Source organism: Diadema antillarum, unplaced genomic scaffold, assembly GCF_040938485.1.
Source record: "Diadema antillarum isolate AM-2024a unplaced genomic scaffold, OU_Dant_1.0 seq00001136_RagTag, whole genome shotgun sequence".
NCBI lineage: Eukaryota > Metazoa > Echinodermata > Echinoidea > Diadematoida > Diadematidae > Diadema > Diadema antillarum.
The window spans coordinates 438,085-454,837 of NW_027271948.1; the positions used below are offsets into that span (position 1 = coordinate 438,085).

Genomic DNA, 16,753 nt, shown 5'->3' on the forward strand with positions numbered 1-16,753 from the left:
TATCCGATGGATATTGAATCTTGATATTATTCGGAAAAAACATTAACCACGTATATAGCTAGAACGCTCACACACATCAGTACTGGTCCCTACAGAGAAGAACTTAAACGTACAGAGCACAAGTGCCAAGATGTTATAGAAATATGATCTGATTTATCAAAATATACTTTCAGGGGCTATCACAAGTGAATTATGGTTGTCTTTTGTGTATTCTAGCTGTACACAAATTCTATTTCCAGGGTATTGGTACACTTCAACTAGAGTTTTAATAGGATAGTTGGAACTTATGCACATTTCAAGGGCAATTTCTCTCAAATTTAGTGGAGCTATGTAACCTCTGGTATAGAACAATCAAATCAGCACTCATATTTTTCTGTCTTACTTTTATAATTACAACTTAAAAACAACTGTCTCAGAGTTTAGTGATCACATGTACAGTACCAGTCACAGGGTATTTATTTCCCAATGTTTCAATTTCCCAATGATTGACTGAAGTGATACTTAATAGTTTTGTGACTTTTGACACTTGTTTAGTTTCTGCAAGGGGACTTGAAAGGTTTTTTTTTTTTGGACATGATAGAAAAATGATGTTCATTAGGATGATGCCCAAGATTTATATGAGTAATACAAGAATCTAGGGAACCTGGCATCATTTTGGAATACAAAGCATATAAAACCACATACACACATACACTCATATAAACAGTGCATTTCAAAATGGTGCCACACACCAGTGCAATGAAAAATATGTTGAATTTGTATGCATAATTAGTGGAATCAAATGTGCATTAGTATGTCATTCTATTGTGAGTCTACATCAATTTTAGAGTCTATTACAATGAAACGAAAACGACAACATCTGTATGAATGGGAAATCCTTATTCTGACACACTCCTTGCCAAAGGGTGTGGGAACATCCTACCTGATGTGCATGTAGATCCATGTATCAAACTTACACCAACCCAAGGGAAAACTGGCGCGTAGCCCCTCAGATTTGATTTAAGAATTTCAATCAATTTGCATCTTAAAGTCAACTGCTGTTGGAAAGTAATAACACAATGCAAACTTGAGATGAAATTCCCCTCCCGCACCTCATCATTTGCTTCCCCTCTCCTTTTCTTTTTTTCTTTCGCAGGAGCAAATCAGAGCCTGCAACACGACTCCACCGTGGTGAAATATACTTGGCATTAGAGGACGATTGGGTGGAATTTGAGTGATTTAATCTCTGTAATCGAATATCTTCATCAAATCTTCTCCGGTTCCTTCGAGTGATGTGTGTGTGTGTTTGGGTGTTTGTGTGAGAGAGAATAGCTCGCATCCTTCTACAGATGTAATGCTTCGCCTACGATTGTGGTGAGAGGGAGGATGTATGTAAAGCCAACATCAAAAGGATATCAACCCATAGAAGTCATTTTCAAGAATCTTACTGGTACAAATGTTGTATTGTCCATGTTAGATTGGGTGGGGGGAGGGGAAAAATAGATTGGCTTAGATAGTAACTCAAAAAGATGTATTTTCGAAAAATGCTGTTAATATAGCATGATAACTGATATCTGTCATAAAGATCTTCAAGCACAACGATGTGGAAGGACTGTATATAGAAAGTATACACATGTATCTTCTATCATAATCATTTTATCAAATATGGACAAAGCTTCTTTGTTGACACTGACTAGGAAATGCCATAGAGATTTACATGAACTTTCCAGTTTGCATGGAATGCCTCATCTCTCACAGCCTGAAACTGATAAAATGGACTTGAACTTTGACACAAGCTCATCTCACAGAGTGTGTGCCATGACCAGAAGAAAAAGAGTGGAACTAAAGGTGCTTGAAAAATGGGATTACAACCATCCATATTATTTCTATTCATTACCTTAAAAAACAGATAGATGGACCTGATATGCATGTAGTCATCTCGGGTGAGTAGATTTGTTTGATCAAATTGTTACTGAGCTTTGTTACCTTAGGTTTGATTATGAACACTGTATTTAATATTTTCGTGCATTAGGTAACATTACATTATCGACATTCTGTCTTCCTGTATGGTTTGCCATTTTTCATCATCTATAAACTGTACTCAACTCTTATATCATCACTATAAAACCTACATTCTACAAGCTTCTTCTTTTTGGTAGGTTCCTCATATTGCGTATTACTGATGTTTGCTTATTCATTAATTTCCATGTGAAATTGATTATTTTGAGCTGGACTCATCTCTTGAAAACAAATGGAATGGGAAATTGTATGAAATGAGGAATATGGAACAATGAATTTAAAAAAAACCACACAAACAAACAATACAAATTGCTTGTGACCCAACATATGCTTTTTTCCAGGTCAATACAGTCACATTTTGTTATCTTTTGCTATCAAGGATGGATGGGTTGCACTTAAAGTTCCGAGCGTGGCCTTCGGATTATCTGGGGATGCATCGCACTTGCTGATATTATGCCGCATGCACTGAATACCACCCTTAAAGTAAAACAATGAGGACACCGCGCACAGCCTGCACGGGTGATGTCATTGGCAGAGGCAGGCATCTCGAGTAAACAAGGACAAATCGCCGCTGCGTAACTCCTCCGTGTCGCTTTCCCCACTCCGCGGAATTATCCCGTCAACTTGCATAAAGCTTCCACTCAGTCCTCCCTCTTCCGTCTCTTTCTCTGCTTCACTGATCATCTTCTATCTTTATCTCCCTCATCTTCTTCTTCTCGATCCTTTCACATTTTCTCCCTTCCCCTTGTCGGAGGCAAAAAAGCCAACTGTCAGAGAAGCTTCAGTCCCTGAAATCAGTTGTTGGATCAGGTGATTGAGGGCGATATGACAGCAATGTGCGTCACCGCAATGGACAAATGAAAGCGTACCGATCTCGAGAGCCGAGATCACGGCACGAGCGACAGAGGCCCGTGTCCCAGGAGGTCAACTAGGGGCAGGACAGGATCATCAACACTTTCACTTAACACTGCCTCACATTTCAGAGGGGTGTTGGTCTCGTATGAACAATTCCGATGATTGATGAACCGCTGGCCAAAAGGCAGCCACTGGTAACAGGACTCAAGCTACAGTATAAAGAAATTGAAAAACCTCCCCCACAGATATTGCTTCACTTTCTTTAGACTGACCCTTCAGGGATCCATTTAATGGTAGCACCATTCTTTATTGGATGTTTTTTAGGTTATATAACAAGCTTGGGCAGGGATAATTTCAAAATCTTCACAATTTTCTGTCAAAGAGCTGTAATCTCTGAACATTGAGACATACATTATATGCAGCTTAAATGTAGCCAATGCCAACAGTACAAGAATGTGCCATGGCGGGGGGAAGGAATCAATGACTATTTTCAAATGATGTTGCTTTTTCCATGTCATCTTTATTATCTACTGCTGGCCTTTTATATAATGGCCAGCTGCTGTAAATATGTCTCCATAAAAGTCACTCTGGTAGGATAACTACTCATTCTGAGAACTACTTGATCTACAAAAGGAAGACAAGAATAGCATTTTGCAGCATTACAAGAGATCTTTTCACATCACGTGACACCACAATCTCATCCCCCTCATTACATTTCTGGCAGCTCAAAATTGGCAAGTAGCTTTAAAGGTACTTCAATAATAACTGTTTCAAGCATGACCGCAAAACTAATAATGATAAAAAATTTATATATAGGATACACACTACCTCACATTGGGAAACTTGGAAAGTGCTCTCTCATAAGCCCTGCTCAGGAGAGGAAGTTTTTTACAAGAATAACATTTTGCCACATTGCAGGAGATTTATTTACACTACGTGATACCGCAAACACAATTACACCCACCCCCCTCATCACATTGTCGCGGTTAACCAAGTTGACAGTTCTAATTTCAGTACCTCATTGATTTCCCTGATCCATCTGTCTATGCCGTCGAAGGACCACCTATTCGTGATGTCGTAGACGAGGAGAATTCCCTGGGCACCACGTGAGTACGACCGCAGAATCGTACAAAACCGCCCTTGTCCCGACGTGTCCCTGCAAAAGATGGAAAGAGACAAGTGCGAAAGGACACACGTAAACACAGAACTAAACATACATACATCACATGATCCTGATTTGAATTCTGCCCATATTAAGCATGACAACCTTTCATGTAACATTCACTTGCAACATGCTTGGGGGTAAAAGGACACACAAGAAGCTTGAAAGGACATTTTTAGCAAAGAATTGATAATGCAAAATCACATGGGTATGCCTAATTTACTATCATGTACAATGAGCAAATATTAGATCAAAATTTCTCAGTCCAGAGCAGGAAAACTAGGAGAGGAAAAGGACACTTTCTAAAATACAACGCATCTTAAAATAATGTTGCTACAGAGTCATCACATGAACATGATTCCTTTTCAAAGGGGAAGTTTCCCAGAAACTCTATGTGGTTTTATATTTTTTATTACTTATTATACTATTTTTTTTATATGTTCAGCACATGCACAAAGAGAAGTAAAAACAGATTTATTGTAAATACATCCTGACGAAAGTTCAGTCAAAACTGGAGTACAATAGTTGTAAAGTGAAGATCAACTTGTCAGATATACTTCTACTTCATTTATATACTATACTACACAAAAGTGTGTTCTGAAGCCTCCTCAACTCAAGCAGCCTCGAGCAGTCTTCCAGCTCACTATTCTAAACAAACAGAATGCAGAAAAGGAGATCAACTCCGATCGGGCTCTGAAACCACCTATGATAGGAGGTGGTTCACAGCCTCCCATAGCACCCTTGAAGAGGCTCCGCAGTACTTAGTATAAATGTTACAGGTTTTGAGAAGTGGCTTTTTTGACAATCTGGAAGTTTAATCTCTTAAAGGGAAGCAGTCCTGAGATTTTCACTGTACTGATAATTAAGAAGAGTAAAAAAATATAACCTTTCACCAATTTATACGCGTGGACATCAAAAATTGTCTCCGTACGTGATTTTTAAAAAATAATTCTGCAAGCGATCGTGTAAGAGCCTGCCAAAAGGTGCAACGTCATTGATGCCCTACTCTCAAGTTGACAGCCGTGCCTCAGAAAACCAATTTAAGTGTTCAAAATGATCATATCTGATTTTTTCATAAAATGTGACAATATGTGGTTTTATTATTTCAAACAACATATTTCAAGCTTATATACAATTAATATAAAAATAAATAGTAAACATGTATTTATAAATAACTATGGAGCGTACGCATGACGAGCAGAACACCGCTGGAAAGAGTTGTGCATCGATGACGTATGACTCTCCGGCAAGACTTGCTCATTAGCATATTCACCATGCAGAGTCACACTTTTTCAACCAAAATTTACAAGCTTATTTGGTGAAAGTAGTTCATTGGAGGTACCAACAACAACATATTTTTTTTAATTTCATGAGGACTCGCGTCCCTTTAAGGTCATCGCCACCTAGCGTAAATTAACCAGCTATTTAGACTGACCGCTGCTGATAAACGCCACACGACTTGCACACTTTCGCCCTCAATCAAGCAGTTTTTCAAAAGACCACGCAGTTTATCAGAGGGGAAGTCGGTTACAATGAAGATGGACCAAGTCAGGTCCTGCTTTGGGCTGGCGGCCCGAGCAGTGTAAACAGAAAAGAGACCACTTTTTTTGGCAGGCTTTCAAATCTCCTTGAGAAGGTTCCAAATATCATGCGAGGTATAAATGAGTTCTTCATTTTGCCCGATAAATTACCTTTGACCTTTGATAGCATGTGACCTTGGACAGTGTTATAGCAGAAAGAGCCCCAAAGTGTATAATGTCTCATAAAATTTTGGTCAAAAGTGGGTAGTTGTTGCATATTTATTTGTCACAAGAGTCTAGCAGGTGAACTTTGATATGTGACCTTAAATGACCTTTGACCTGGGAAATCCCCTTGGTGCCATCCCTGTCTCATGTTTGGTTAAGACCTTGAGTGCTGGTTGGACTACTGTATACATACATATACTGCAAACATTTTTTGCGAGATGTTGTTTTTTGCGAATTGACACTGACGCTATCATAAATGCACTGTTAACCCAGTGCATGGCAACATTTTCGTGTGTTGTTAATTTCGCAATCCAACTGCGATTCGCGAAATTTGCAAAAATTAAACCCTCGCAAAAATAACAGCTTATACGGTATCACTTGTCAGAGGAGAGTCTAGGATGTCACTTTTAATGTACGTGATTGACAATCAAGGAGTGATGATGGACAACGGACTGATCAATGCAGTTCAGATCTCTAACTCCTACCTCCACTTTTTTATAGGCGAGAATATAAAATTTCATAATGTCCTTGGTACAAACTCTGAAATATTCCAAGACTAAATTATGCATCATAAGGGAAACAACTGAGAGAAATCATAACTAATCTACTTGTTGCCATGGTGAGCATTCTCATAAATGCCTGCAGTAACAATGGATCGATCTGTATATAGTTATGTTGACTGGCTGAATCTGGTTGAGGCACAGCCCCGTAGATCTATGAAATATTTATCCCGGCTATTTCTACATTCAGGCCACTCTAGATGAGCCTTGTTGAATGTGGGACATACTTCGTTTCATCTCACTTTAAAAAAAAAGACAAGAACGCAGGGGTGCATCGGCCACGTAAGTGGCACAGCTCGCAGGCAGGTGGCTGCATACATCAATGCATTAACATTTACTTGTGTTGACTTTCTGTGTTTCAGAGGTGCACTTTTTGCCCGTGGATGCCCTGACAAGCATCCACGGGAGACGGATCGCCATGGAAATGAAAGGATACACTGATATAGACTGATGCTAGGAGAGAGGGCAGGAAAAGAGACAAGGAGGGAGAGAAAGAGAAGGAAAAGGGGGGAAAAAGGGGGAGAAAGGGGGGAGAAAGGGGGGAGGGAAGGAGGTGGGCAGCTGAGAGTTAGGGCCCTGGATAATGGAGAGATGGGGGGACAGGAATGGAGAGGAGTGGATTAAAAAATAATAGAAGGGGATGATGAAAACATACAATTGCATACAGTATGCAAAGAAAAAAAAAGGAATAGAGACAGACATGTAGTTGCGGTTAGATACTATGTACATGCATTTGTGGGTTTGAGAGTAAGGCTTTGAAACAACAGTATTTCAGGGAAAACATTTGACAATCAAAATGCAATTAGATGATATTGAAACCACACCACTACTTCAATCAAATGGAACCACATAATCAACAATCGCTAAAACTCATGAATCAAAACGTTGCAACATAATCACCAAACTCCACGTATTGAGTAGCTACATTGTATACATTTGAAGTTTGACAACCTATACCAGCACACAACATTCAAATTGGCTGACGTAAGACCTGAAAACCTCTTATTACGGACTGCTCTATAGGCGTGTCTTCATCAGCCCGAAGTTTCAAAATAGCGCGCTATCTTGCGGTTACCAAACTAGTCCGATGTCAAAATAGCGCGCTATCTGTGTAGTGAAGACGCAGATAGTGCGATATTTGATCAGGAAAATTTCCCCAAAAATCTTGGTCTAGTTTGTCAACTAGAGCGCTAATTCGTGAAATAGCTCGCTATTTTGGGTGCGTCTCCATCAGCCCGAAATTTTCTCGATCCCTCCACGCTTCTGGTTAGCCAGCTGGCAATGGAAAATGCATGTACAAGCTAGTAATTGTGTATAGTACATTACCCCCACGCACGGTGTATTCATCCAGGATCACATATAGGCCTACTGTTGTTGACATCATTAATACCAGGGAGGTGATTTCTCTCACCTCCCTAATAAAACTCAGTGCCGTGCATGCTAGCTGTTTTTTGTAAACTTCTTCCTTAGCTGAAGATTCTTGCAGGTTGTGTGTATTTTTGATTTGTTTAAACATTGCAATTCGTTCACTTCATATAAGATGCCTCACTGGACAAAAGAGTAGCGTTATTGATATCCCTTTGGAGAGAACTTGCTGTACCGCCCACCTCCCTGGTTGTAGTATCGTACGTACATACGGTGATATAGGAGATTTTGAGCAGGGAAATCCACTTTCAAACCGCGAGCTAGGCAGAGTAATATTGTAAAGTGCGCATGCGTTAATTTTCGGACAATTTTTCCCGAAGCAGGCTGTTCGAGCTGATGAAGACGCACATTTGCTGTATCGGGCTATGTACTAAGACCGCAAAATGTCCCGCTAGTTTGAACTTCGGGCTAATGAAGACACGCCTTATTAGGGGTAGAATGAAGAGGATCACAGACAGCAGCAAAGGTGGAAGATGAAAGTGGTAGTAAAGAAAAGAAAAACACAGCAACAACCAAAGTCAGAACTAGGTGTAAAAAGAAGTGAAGTAAACATAATGAAGATAGAAGGGGGAGAAGAGGGGTGTAGTTGAGGAAGGTATTCGTGCACAGCCAGTCATCAGGCCTAGATGTAAACTTGGTTTGTGTTCATTTCTGCTTCAGTTCACTCATCTTCGGCCTGCCGCAATGGTCAATTCCCTGGCCGATCCTTGCCAATGCAAACTGACCGATTGCAAATTGTGGTGGAAAATTTCCGAGGCACAGAAAGTGCACAGACCGCAATTGAGCACACATTCTGCTTATCTGAAACTAATCCCAAGGCAATGCTAAATGCACAACTGTATCACTTGTTGTGGGGTGAATTACCAGAGTAGTAGTATCATCAAGAATGGATTAGCAGTCTACTGAGCACTCCAATTTTCTTGCCATCTTCTTAAATAACTTGCAGTAATTCTCATATAATGCTAAGCTTGGAGGCAAATTGGAGCAAACTGCGGGCAAGGCAAATTTAATGCAGTATACCAATCAAGTCTTGAGGGGTGGGTGCACATGATATAAGTGTGTTAAAAATCTCTTCTACACAGGCATCGGAGATGGTTCATCCTATCCAATCCCTCCATCATGAAAGTCAGCCTCAACAGGATGCCCACATTGATAAATTGTAAAAAAAAAAAATGAAATGTTTCCATAAACAGTTCGGGTTTTTTTTGTAACTATTCCACTGTAAAAGTTTGCTTTTAGAGGTTCTGTTTACCATTGGAAGCAGAGATTTTAAAAATGTCCAAAATATCACATTTGACGCATAGTCTAACAGTAGTCTAATCTATCAGTTGTGCCATAAAACATCCTACCATGCCTGTGTATAAACATTTTGCAATAAAGCCTAAAATACAAGGATATATCACTATTTTTCTCAATAAACCACTAACTGTATACAGTTTAGTCTAGAAACATTTTTATAATAGCTACATGTACTGTTCACATTTTGTGTATTACACTGATTCAATCTTTTATATTGGTTGTTTCTATCCCTTACTCACATTTTAGAACTATTTTGAAGCACTAAAGCTGGGTTTTTGTTTCATCTGCAAATGGTACACAATGCCTTTAATAGCTTACAAACTATCTCTCTCAAGAGCAACAGCATATAAGATTACCTGCAGTGTCACTATAGCTAACACTAAAAGCGTATTAATCATTATCATAGACATGATAGTGACGCAAGTGACATGATCGTGCTGAAATGCTTCTGTTCAGAGGTTGTAACTGAGTAGACATTGGCAAGGGACTGAACCAAAAATAACTTCAACATCTTATGCTGATTTTCATTCTTTTTATGTTTCCTAGTTGAAGGGGAGGGGCATTTGCATAAACTTGAAGTGCAGAGATGGGGGGGGGGAGATATCAGGTTTCATCGGTGCTTGAAAAATTGGACAGTCTCCCTCAGTACAATGCCCTTGGCTAACATTTCCTTGTCATCTTGAGCAGAGCATTAAAGGGACGGTATAGTTTTGGTTGAGATGGGGATTCAGGTTTGAACTTTTTGCAAGATATTTAGAAACCACATATGAAAATTATTACAGAGCATACAATTCTATGAGACTGATAGTATATCTTTGATGACAATCAGTTTTAGAATGGCTGAGCTATTATATCCCAAAACACCTTCTTTTGCTTTGTTTTCGGATAGCTCAGCCATTTCAAAACCGATTTTCATCAAATGAACTTTCAGTTCCTCATAGAAATCATAGAATTGTATGCCTTTAATATTTCATATAAGTGCTTTCAAATTATCTCGCAAAAAGTTAGAATCTGAATCTCCATCTCAACCAAAACTAAAAGGAGAATGTCACTGTCTACAAAGCTGCCCCTAGCAGTGCACAGTGCAAGCATAAAAGGAGAACATCACCTCCATATCAAGTAGCATTTTAAAGCTGCCCTCTCATCATCATGGTTTTGAGGGTGCTTCAACTGGCAACTCTCAGCAAAGTTGACCAGCCCCTCCCAAGAATTTTTTTGGCAAACTCACAGTAGTTACAATGTACCTTTGGAGCACATCTGCCCTCTGTGGAGTGCTTGGTGCATGCAGTAAAATCGTGAACCAATGACAATGCACACATGATCGAGATATTATGTAAACAAGCACGCACGGCAAAGGTGCATGTATTGCCATCATGTTGTAGCAAGCCACAATGTGCTGTTAATGCTTCTTGGAGGCATGTTACTTGCTCTGGGTGCTGCTAATATAATCCTAACCACCCCTATCTCCACCCCACCCCCTTGATTTTCTAATGATTGGCAAATTTGCATGGAATCAAGCATGGAGCATTTTTATTTTTATTACATCAGAGCACAGAGTTCTTCAGTCCGGAAGCAACAATCAAATTTGTATAATGCGGAGCTGAAACAAATGGCACAAAATCTGTGAAAAATTTGAACAAAACTGGGCAAGGAATCAGAAATTTACAGCTTTTAGCAATTTGGCGATCACCCAAGGACAATTTCCAAATGTACTACAATTGTATGCCAAGCCGTGGACAACTTGCCATAGTGTTTGTACATAAAATTTCTTGTTTTCCACTTTTCTCATGATTGAGATGATCTCTACCGTTAGTTTCCATGCAGAGCATATACAGCAATGCATCACTCTTTACACAAGTCATGAAGTTTGACCATGAGAAGAAGTGAATCAGAAGGGCATAAAATTGTAATAAAATTTTGCTAACAAAATTAATCCACAGAGCTGCCTGCAGCTTGTCTACAATTCAGTTTAACCATCCTCTGGAGCGAGAGACTATTTCAATATGCCGCAACCACTTTATTTGTTGAATGAGTTTACTCATCATACCTTCGCTGATTTTCTTGAAAAGTAAATAATTCTAACATGGAGTTAAGTCAATATGAGGGGTTTTGATTTCCTTTAAGCTTTAATCCATGAATGATGCATAAACAGCATATATAATGGATGGCTGTCATTCACGTTAGCTTTCGTCCTTGTGCGATACTCATGTTTCAGAAACTGGCTCGCTGCGTCAAAGGATAATTTGATCTCCACTCACCATAGCTGTAATTTCACTCTTTTCCCATCCAGGAGAATTGTGGTAGTCTTATGGTCTATACCTGTGGAAAAGGGAAGAGGAGATAAAATAAAAAAGCATATTAAAGGCTAGAATGGATGAATCAAACAAGATACAATTTGTAGAATTGAAAGGGACATGAGATATTTCCACCTGATTGGTTTCTTGGTAAGAACACACTTCAATCTGCTTATTAATCACAATCAGCTGCATCTAATTACTTTGCCACTTATTCCTGGCTTTTCTACATAGAACACAGAGACTTTCGTATTATTTTATTTCACTTATTCCCATATTATAAAAAAACAAGAATAAAAACAAAAAATCAGATTGTTATTACAAGGAAATGTCGTGCAAAGTCAACTGGAAGCACCCTAGCATCATGTGTAAGTTATAGCCATCACTAGAAACTAAGCTTCAACTAGTAAATATTGCAGTGTTGTATATCACAAACTTTAGCACAAAGACAATATATACCATATATTAATTCTCTGGGTAGGACAGGCTATTAAGGAAATGTAGGGAAAAGTAGAAAGAGAATTTACTGTACGAGCTGAAATTTTCGCGTACAGATATTTTCACGAATTGCTACATAGAGGACATTTTGCATGCTGTTAATTTCGCGGTTGCGAGGGTCTAACTGAACTTAGCTATTCGTGCGTTGTTATTTTCGCGTGTTGTTTTTTTTGCGGTTCAAAGGCGATTCGCGAAATTCGTGAAAATAAAACCACCGCGAAAATTTCAGCTCATACAGTAGCTTGTGTGTGAATGTGATCACTCACAATAGTTAGCGGTAAAATAAAACCTTTAATCATGATTACAATAACTCATCAATACATAATACTACATCCTTGAAATAATTTAAAAGGAATTTGTTTCTTTGTTTCTGTAATTTGTCACACGTATATAATATGCACATTTTTTTTTCCAAGAGTGCACAGATAGATGCATTGTACTGAACGATCACATTTTTGCTCATGTAATATGTGTGTTTGATAGACAAAGGACTGTATTCCTGGGGCTACATTTTTCTCTCTACAGTCCAAAAGTAAACTGATTTGCACAGAGATATATTCACTAGAACGCTGAATAATAGCTACCACCTGAATTTTCATAATTAAAATGCAATGATGGTAGCTATCGAGAGCTAGAGGGCTGCACCGATGAAGTCAGCATACCATAAATAATACAGCCATTGTCTTCTACCAGAATGAATGGGCTTTATGTTTTCTCAGAGCATACATGTGGATACCTACAGTAACATGAAATCATTCTCACAGCATGGAGGTTGACCATGGAGAGATGGTCAATGGCTATAGGGCTCACACCCATAAATATTTCCCCATAGGGACGTGTGTTAAAAATCAAATTTCAAAAAATTCTGTAAAATAGCTGGGAGAAATGAGGTGTTTCAGCTTCACTAACCTGGATAAGTTAGATGTACCCTTTCATCCATCAAATTCTCTGGGTGGATAATTCAGTTCAAATTCTGTTCAGGGGTACGAAAAGCCAGACTACGAGTTCTTGTCACTCAAAAAGTCACCCATTTTCCGTGCACGTACCCAATGAAATATAGTCCCCTCAAATTCCACCAGAAAAGCTTTCATCTTCTAACCAAAATGCAATTTGTAGAGGAATTCATACTCAATATCTACAGCTATTCAGTTTTTTGCCAAACTGCATCATTGATTTTTAATTAATTTTTTTCTTCATTTATTTTGGTATCTTTGGTACGAATTTGTGAAGGGGTTTCGGACATTCCATTGTATTTACGGGTGTGAGCCCTATAGTGAAGGTCATATTTCTCATTTGACTTTTAAACATCATAAATGTGTTTTTGATGATATTTGCACCTACATCATATGGGAAATTACACATTCTAGGGTTATAAAGCTTCTCAAAGGGACACTTTTGAAACTCACACCCTTTGAGGTTTTTTAAAGAAATAAAAATGTAGTGTTGATCAGTTCTTCATAAGATGAATACCTAGAAGCAGGCAGTAATCTTTGATTATGGGGGTGTCATCATCACATTATTGCCTACAAAATACTTGAAAAGACTTTGTTCTGTCAAACAGACTAACTTTATGAATTTTGACCTCTTCCAGTGGTAGCCAAACAAAGAAATACATTAAAATAACACAGTCATTCAAAGTTGTGTGATACTGATGACTGCTATGTACAAAGGTCTATCTATACCACAACAACACAACAACATAATAAGAAAACAAATTATAGCCAAACAGAGTTGGGGGGGGGGTAGAGGAGAAGGGGGGGGGGTAGGAAGGGGAAGGGGGGAGGGAGGAAGAGATCTGACACAATACAACAACATAAACCAGCAGAATTTGTATGGGATGAATACTTCCCATAGACTTGTGTGCATTGCATGCATCCTCTATAGTGAAGGTCATATTTCTCATTTGACTTTTAAACATCATAAATGTGTTTTTGATGATATTTGCACCTACATCATATGGGAAATTACACATTCTAGGGTTATAAAGCTTCTCAAAGGGACACTTTTGAAACTCACACCCTTTGAGGTTTTTTAAAGAAATAAAAATGTAGTGTTGATCAGTTCTTCATAAGATGAATACCTAGAAGCAGGCAGTAATCTTTGATTATGGGGGTGTCATCATCACATTATTGCCTACAAAATACTTGAAAAGACTTTGTTCTGTCAAACAGACTAACTTTATGAATTTTGACCTCTTCCAGTGGTAGCCAAACAAAGAAATACATTAAAATAACACAGTCATTCAAAGTTGTGTGATACTGATGACTGCTATGTACAAAGGTCTATCTATACCACAACAACACAACAACATAATAAGAAAACAAATTATAGCCAAACAGAGTTGGGGGGGGGGGTAGAGGAGAAGGGGGGGGGTAGGAAGGGGAAGGGGGGAGGGAGGAAGAGATCTGACACAATACAACAACATAAACCAGCAGAATTTGTATGGGATGAATACTTCCCATAGACTTGTGTGCATTGCATGCATCCTCTATAGGGCTCACACCCATAAATATTTCCCCATAGGGACGTGTGTTAAAAATCAAATTTCAAAAAATTCTGTAAAATAGCTGGGAGAAATGAGGTGTTTCAGCTTCACTAACCTGGATAAGTTAGATGTACCCTTTCATCCATCAAATTCTCTGGGTGGATAATTCAGTTCAAATTCTGTTCAGGGGTACGAAAAGCCAGACTACGAGTTCTTGTCACTCAAAAAGTCACCCATTTTCCGTGCACGTACCCAATGAAATATAGTCCCCTCAAATTCCACCAGAAAAGCTTTCATCTTCTAACCAAAATGCAATTTGTAGAGGAATTCATACTCAATATCTACAGCTATTCAGTTTTTTGCCAAACTGCATCATTGATTTTTAATTAATTTTTTTCTTCATTTATTTTGGTATCTTTGGTACGAATTTGTGAAGGGGTTTCGGACATTCCATTGTATTTACGGGTGTGAGCCCTATAATGGGTCAAAGCCTGGACACAGTGTGACTCAACCACAAAGATCAGGAGGAAAGCCCGTACTGGTCATGTGACCACCCTCTCATATCACTGCTGGGCACATCACCTCACCTTGCTCCCCCATTAGTGCAGAGGTAACAAAAGAAACAACATGTGTCTTCGAATAATTCATGAGTGTGCGTTATATCAACGTATGTGTGTGGGGAGGGGGGAGTTTGGTAGAACCAAATAGCATGCACGATTTCTGACATCACAATATATGCCTCCAGAGTTTTCTAATGGTAATGTGACCGAAAAATGGTATGCAGAGAATATAATATATGCAGAGAGCGCTGCTAGCCAACCTCTGCAGGTGTCAGAACGTATTGATGCACAGTAAGATACGAATTTACAAAAAAAAAAGAAATTATATGTACACACAGTATTGCATCTGTTCAAGGGCACAAAATCATATTTTGAATTAATACACACACTATATCAAAATTCAACAGAAAAACATACAATTTCATTTTCAAAAAAACTGCTTTCTTATTTGTTCTTATTTCTAACACGGAAAAAAAAATTTAAAGGTAATTATCATACAAACATACAAGATGACAGCTCTGTTTAGGGGTACAAGGTAGAATTACCACAAACCCTTCTGGCGTTCTCACTCACGACCCCCGTACGGAAAACATGACATGACAGCGTTTGTGATTGTTTCAACACATTGCCAAAGTTAGCGAGCTGATTCATTTATCAAACATCCAATGCAGCATGACATGACAAAAGTACTATTTATTTGATCACATGACTTCTCTGGAAAAAAAAGAAAGAAAGAAAAGGCATTTTTTTTTTAGAGAGAGAGATCCAATGTTTTGCTTCCACCTGGGCAGAGTACATCATGTATACATACTATGTATGCTAATGATACAGAAGTAAGCATTTTCTCATATGCTCACTTAATATGAAATACTCAAACTGACCAATAATGTTAACTAAAACTCTGGCCGTTTGCCCAACACTTTTGAAGAAAAAGAAAATAAAAGTTGCTAGGCACAGCTTCCTCTACTCATACATCCCATGTATGCCAAGTCTTATTTAGATACGGTTCTGAAGTTACGTTGTCCACAAAATCGATTACGGACAGATGAACGAATGGACAGATGGACAGTCGCACAACCTAAAAATGATGCCTCTGGTACCACTTTGAGGCAGAACCATGAAAATATCTCACTTGCCCTATAAATATGTACGGTACTTTTAAAGTGTCTACCTAGTTCACTTGCCGAAGCTAGCAAGCAGACATGATGTAAGCTTGTAGCACTCTGAGAAACTAAGGTATGATGATAGCCTGAGACTATCAATATCGTACCAACACACAACTCATCTTCTTTTGATCAATCTAATATTACCATAGGGTGCACTGCCTTATCATGTAGAGCTGGCCGTTCACTGGTTGTATCATGAAATGTCCGCAAGGAAAATTGGGGATGAGGTTGTCGTTAATTGTCACATGACTCACTCCTCGCACTTGCGATCCCCAATTTCGGGTAATTCATGTGTCTACAAAGCACAGCAGGAATACAGATTACCCCCGTGTGGGGGCGTGGCTTACAGGAGCATCACTCGATGGCCGCATCACATTGGAAGGCAAATATTGAACATCTTGGTTCCTGACACATCATGCTGTTACAGCCCAATTATGAGCAGGCATCTAATAATACAGACCTTCCCTTTACTTTGCTAAACATTGCATTGCTTGTCCAATAATACAACATCTTTTGAGAAATGTGTGAACCAGCAGAGGGCTTTTAATGCATTATAAATAAAGAGACCATTAAATTGACCTCAGGCAGACATTTGTCAGAAAGCTAACAGGTGAAATTGTATGTATTGTCCTGTCATAACCACATTTGCCAAATTTGCTAAGCATATATCCTGAATTTTTGCTGAAACATTTCAAAGAAATAACTT

At 38.8% G+C, this 16,753-nt stretch overlaps 1 protein-coding gene across 1 annotated transcript in view; it reads right to left on the bottom strand.

The window, feature by feature from the left end:
- The window catches only part of LOC139744108 (ras-related protein Rab-40C-like), a 59,306-nt gene that overhangs the window by 9,717 nt on the left and 32,836 nt on the right, over window positions 1–16,753 (bottom strand). Inside the window, exons 2-3 of the mRNA XM_071654564.1 lie at window positions 11,303–11,363; window positions 3,871–4,009 (exon numbers count right to left, since the gene is read on the bottom strand). Of these exons, the coding sequence (XP_071510665.1) occupies window positions 3,871–4,009; window positions 11,303–11,363 (200 nt within the window). The remainder of the gene's footprint in view (window positions 1–3,870; window positions 4,010–11,302; window positions 11,364–16,753) is intronic.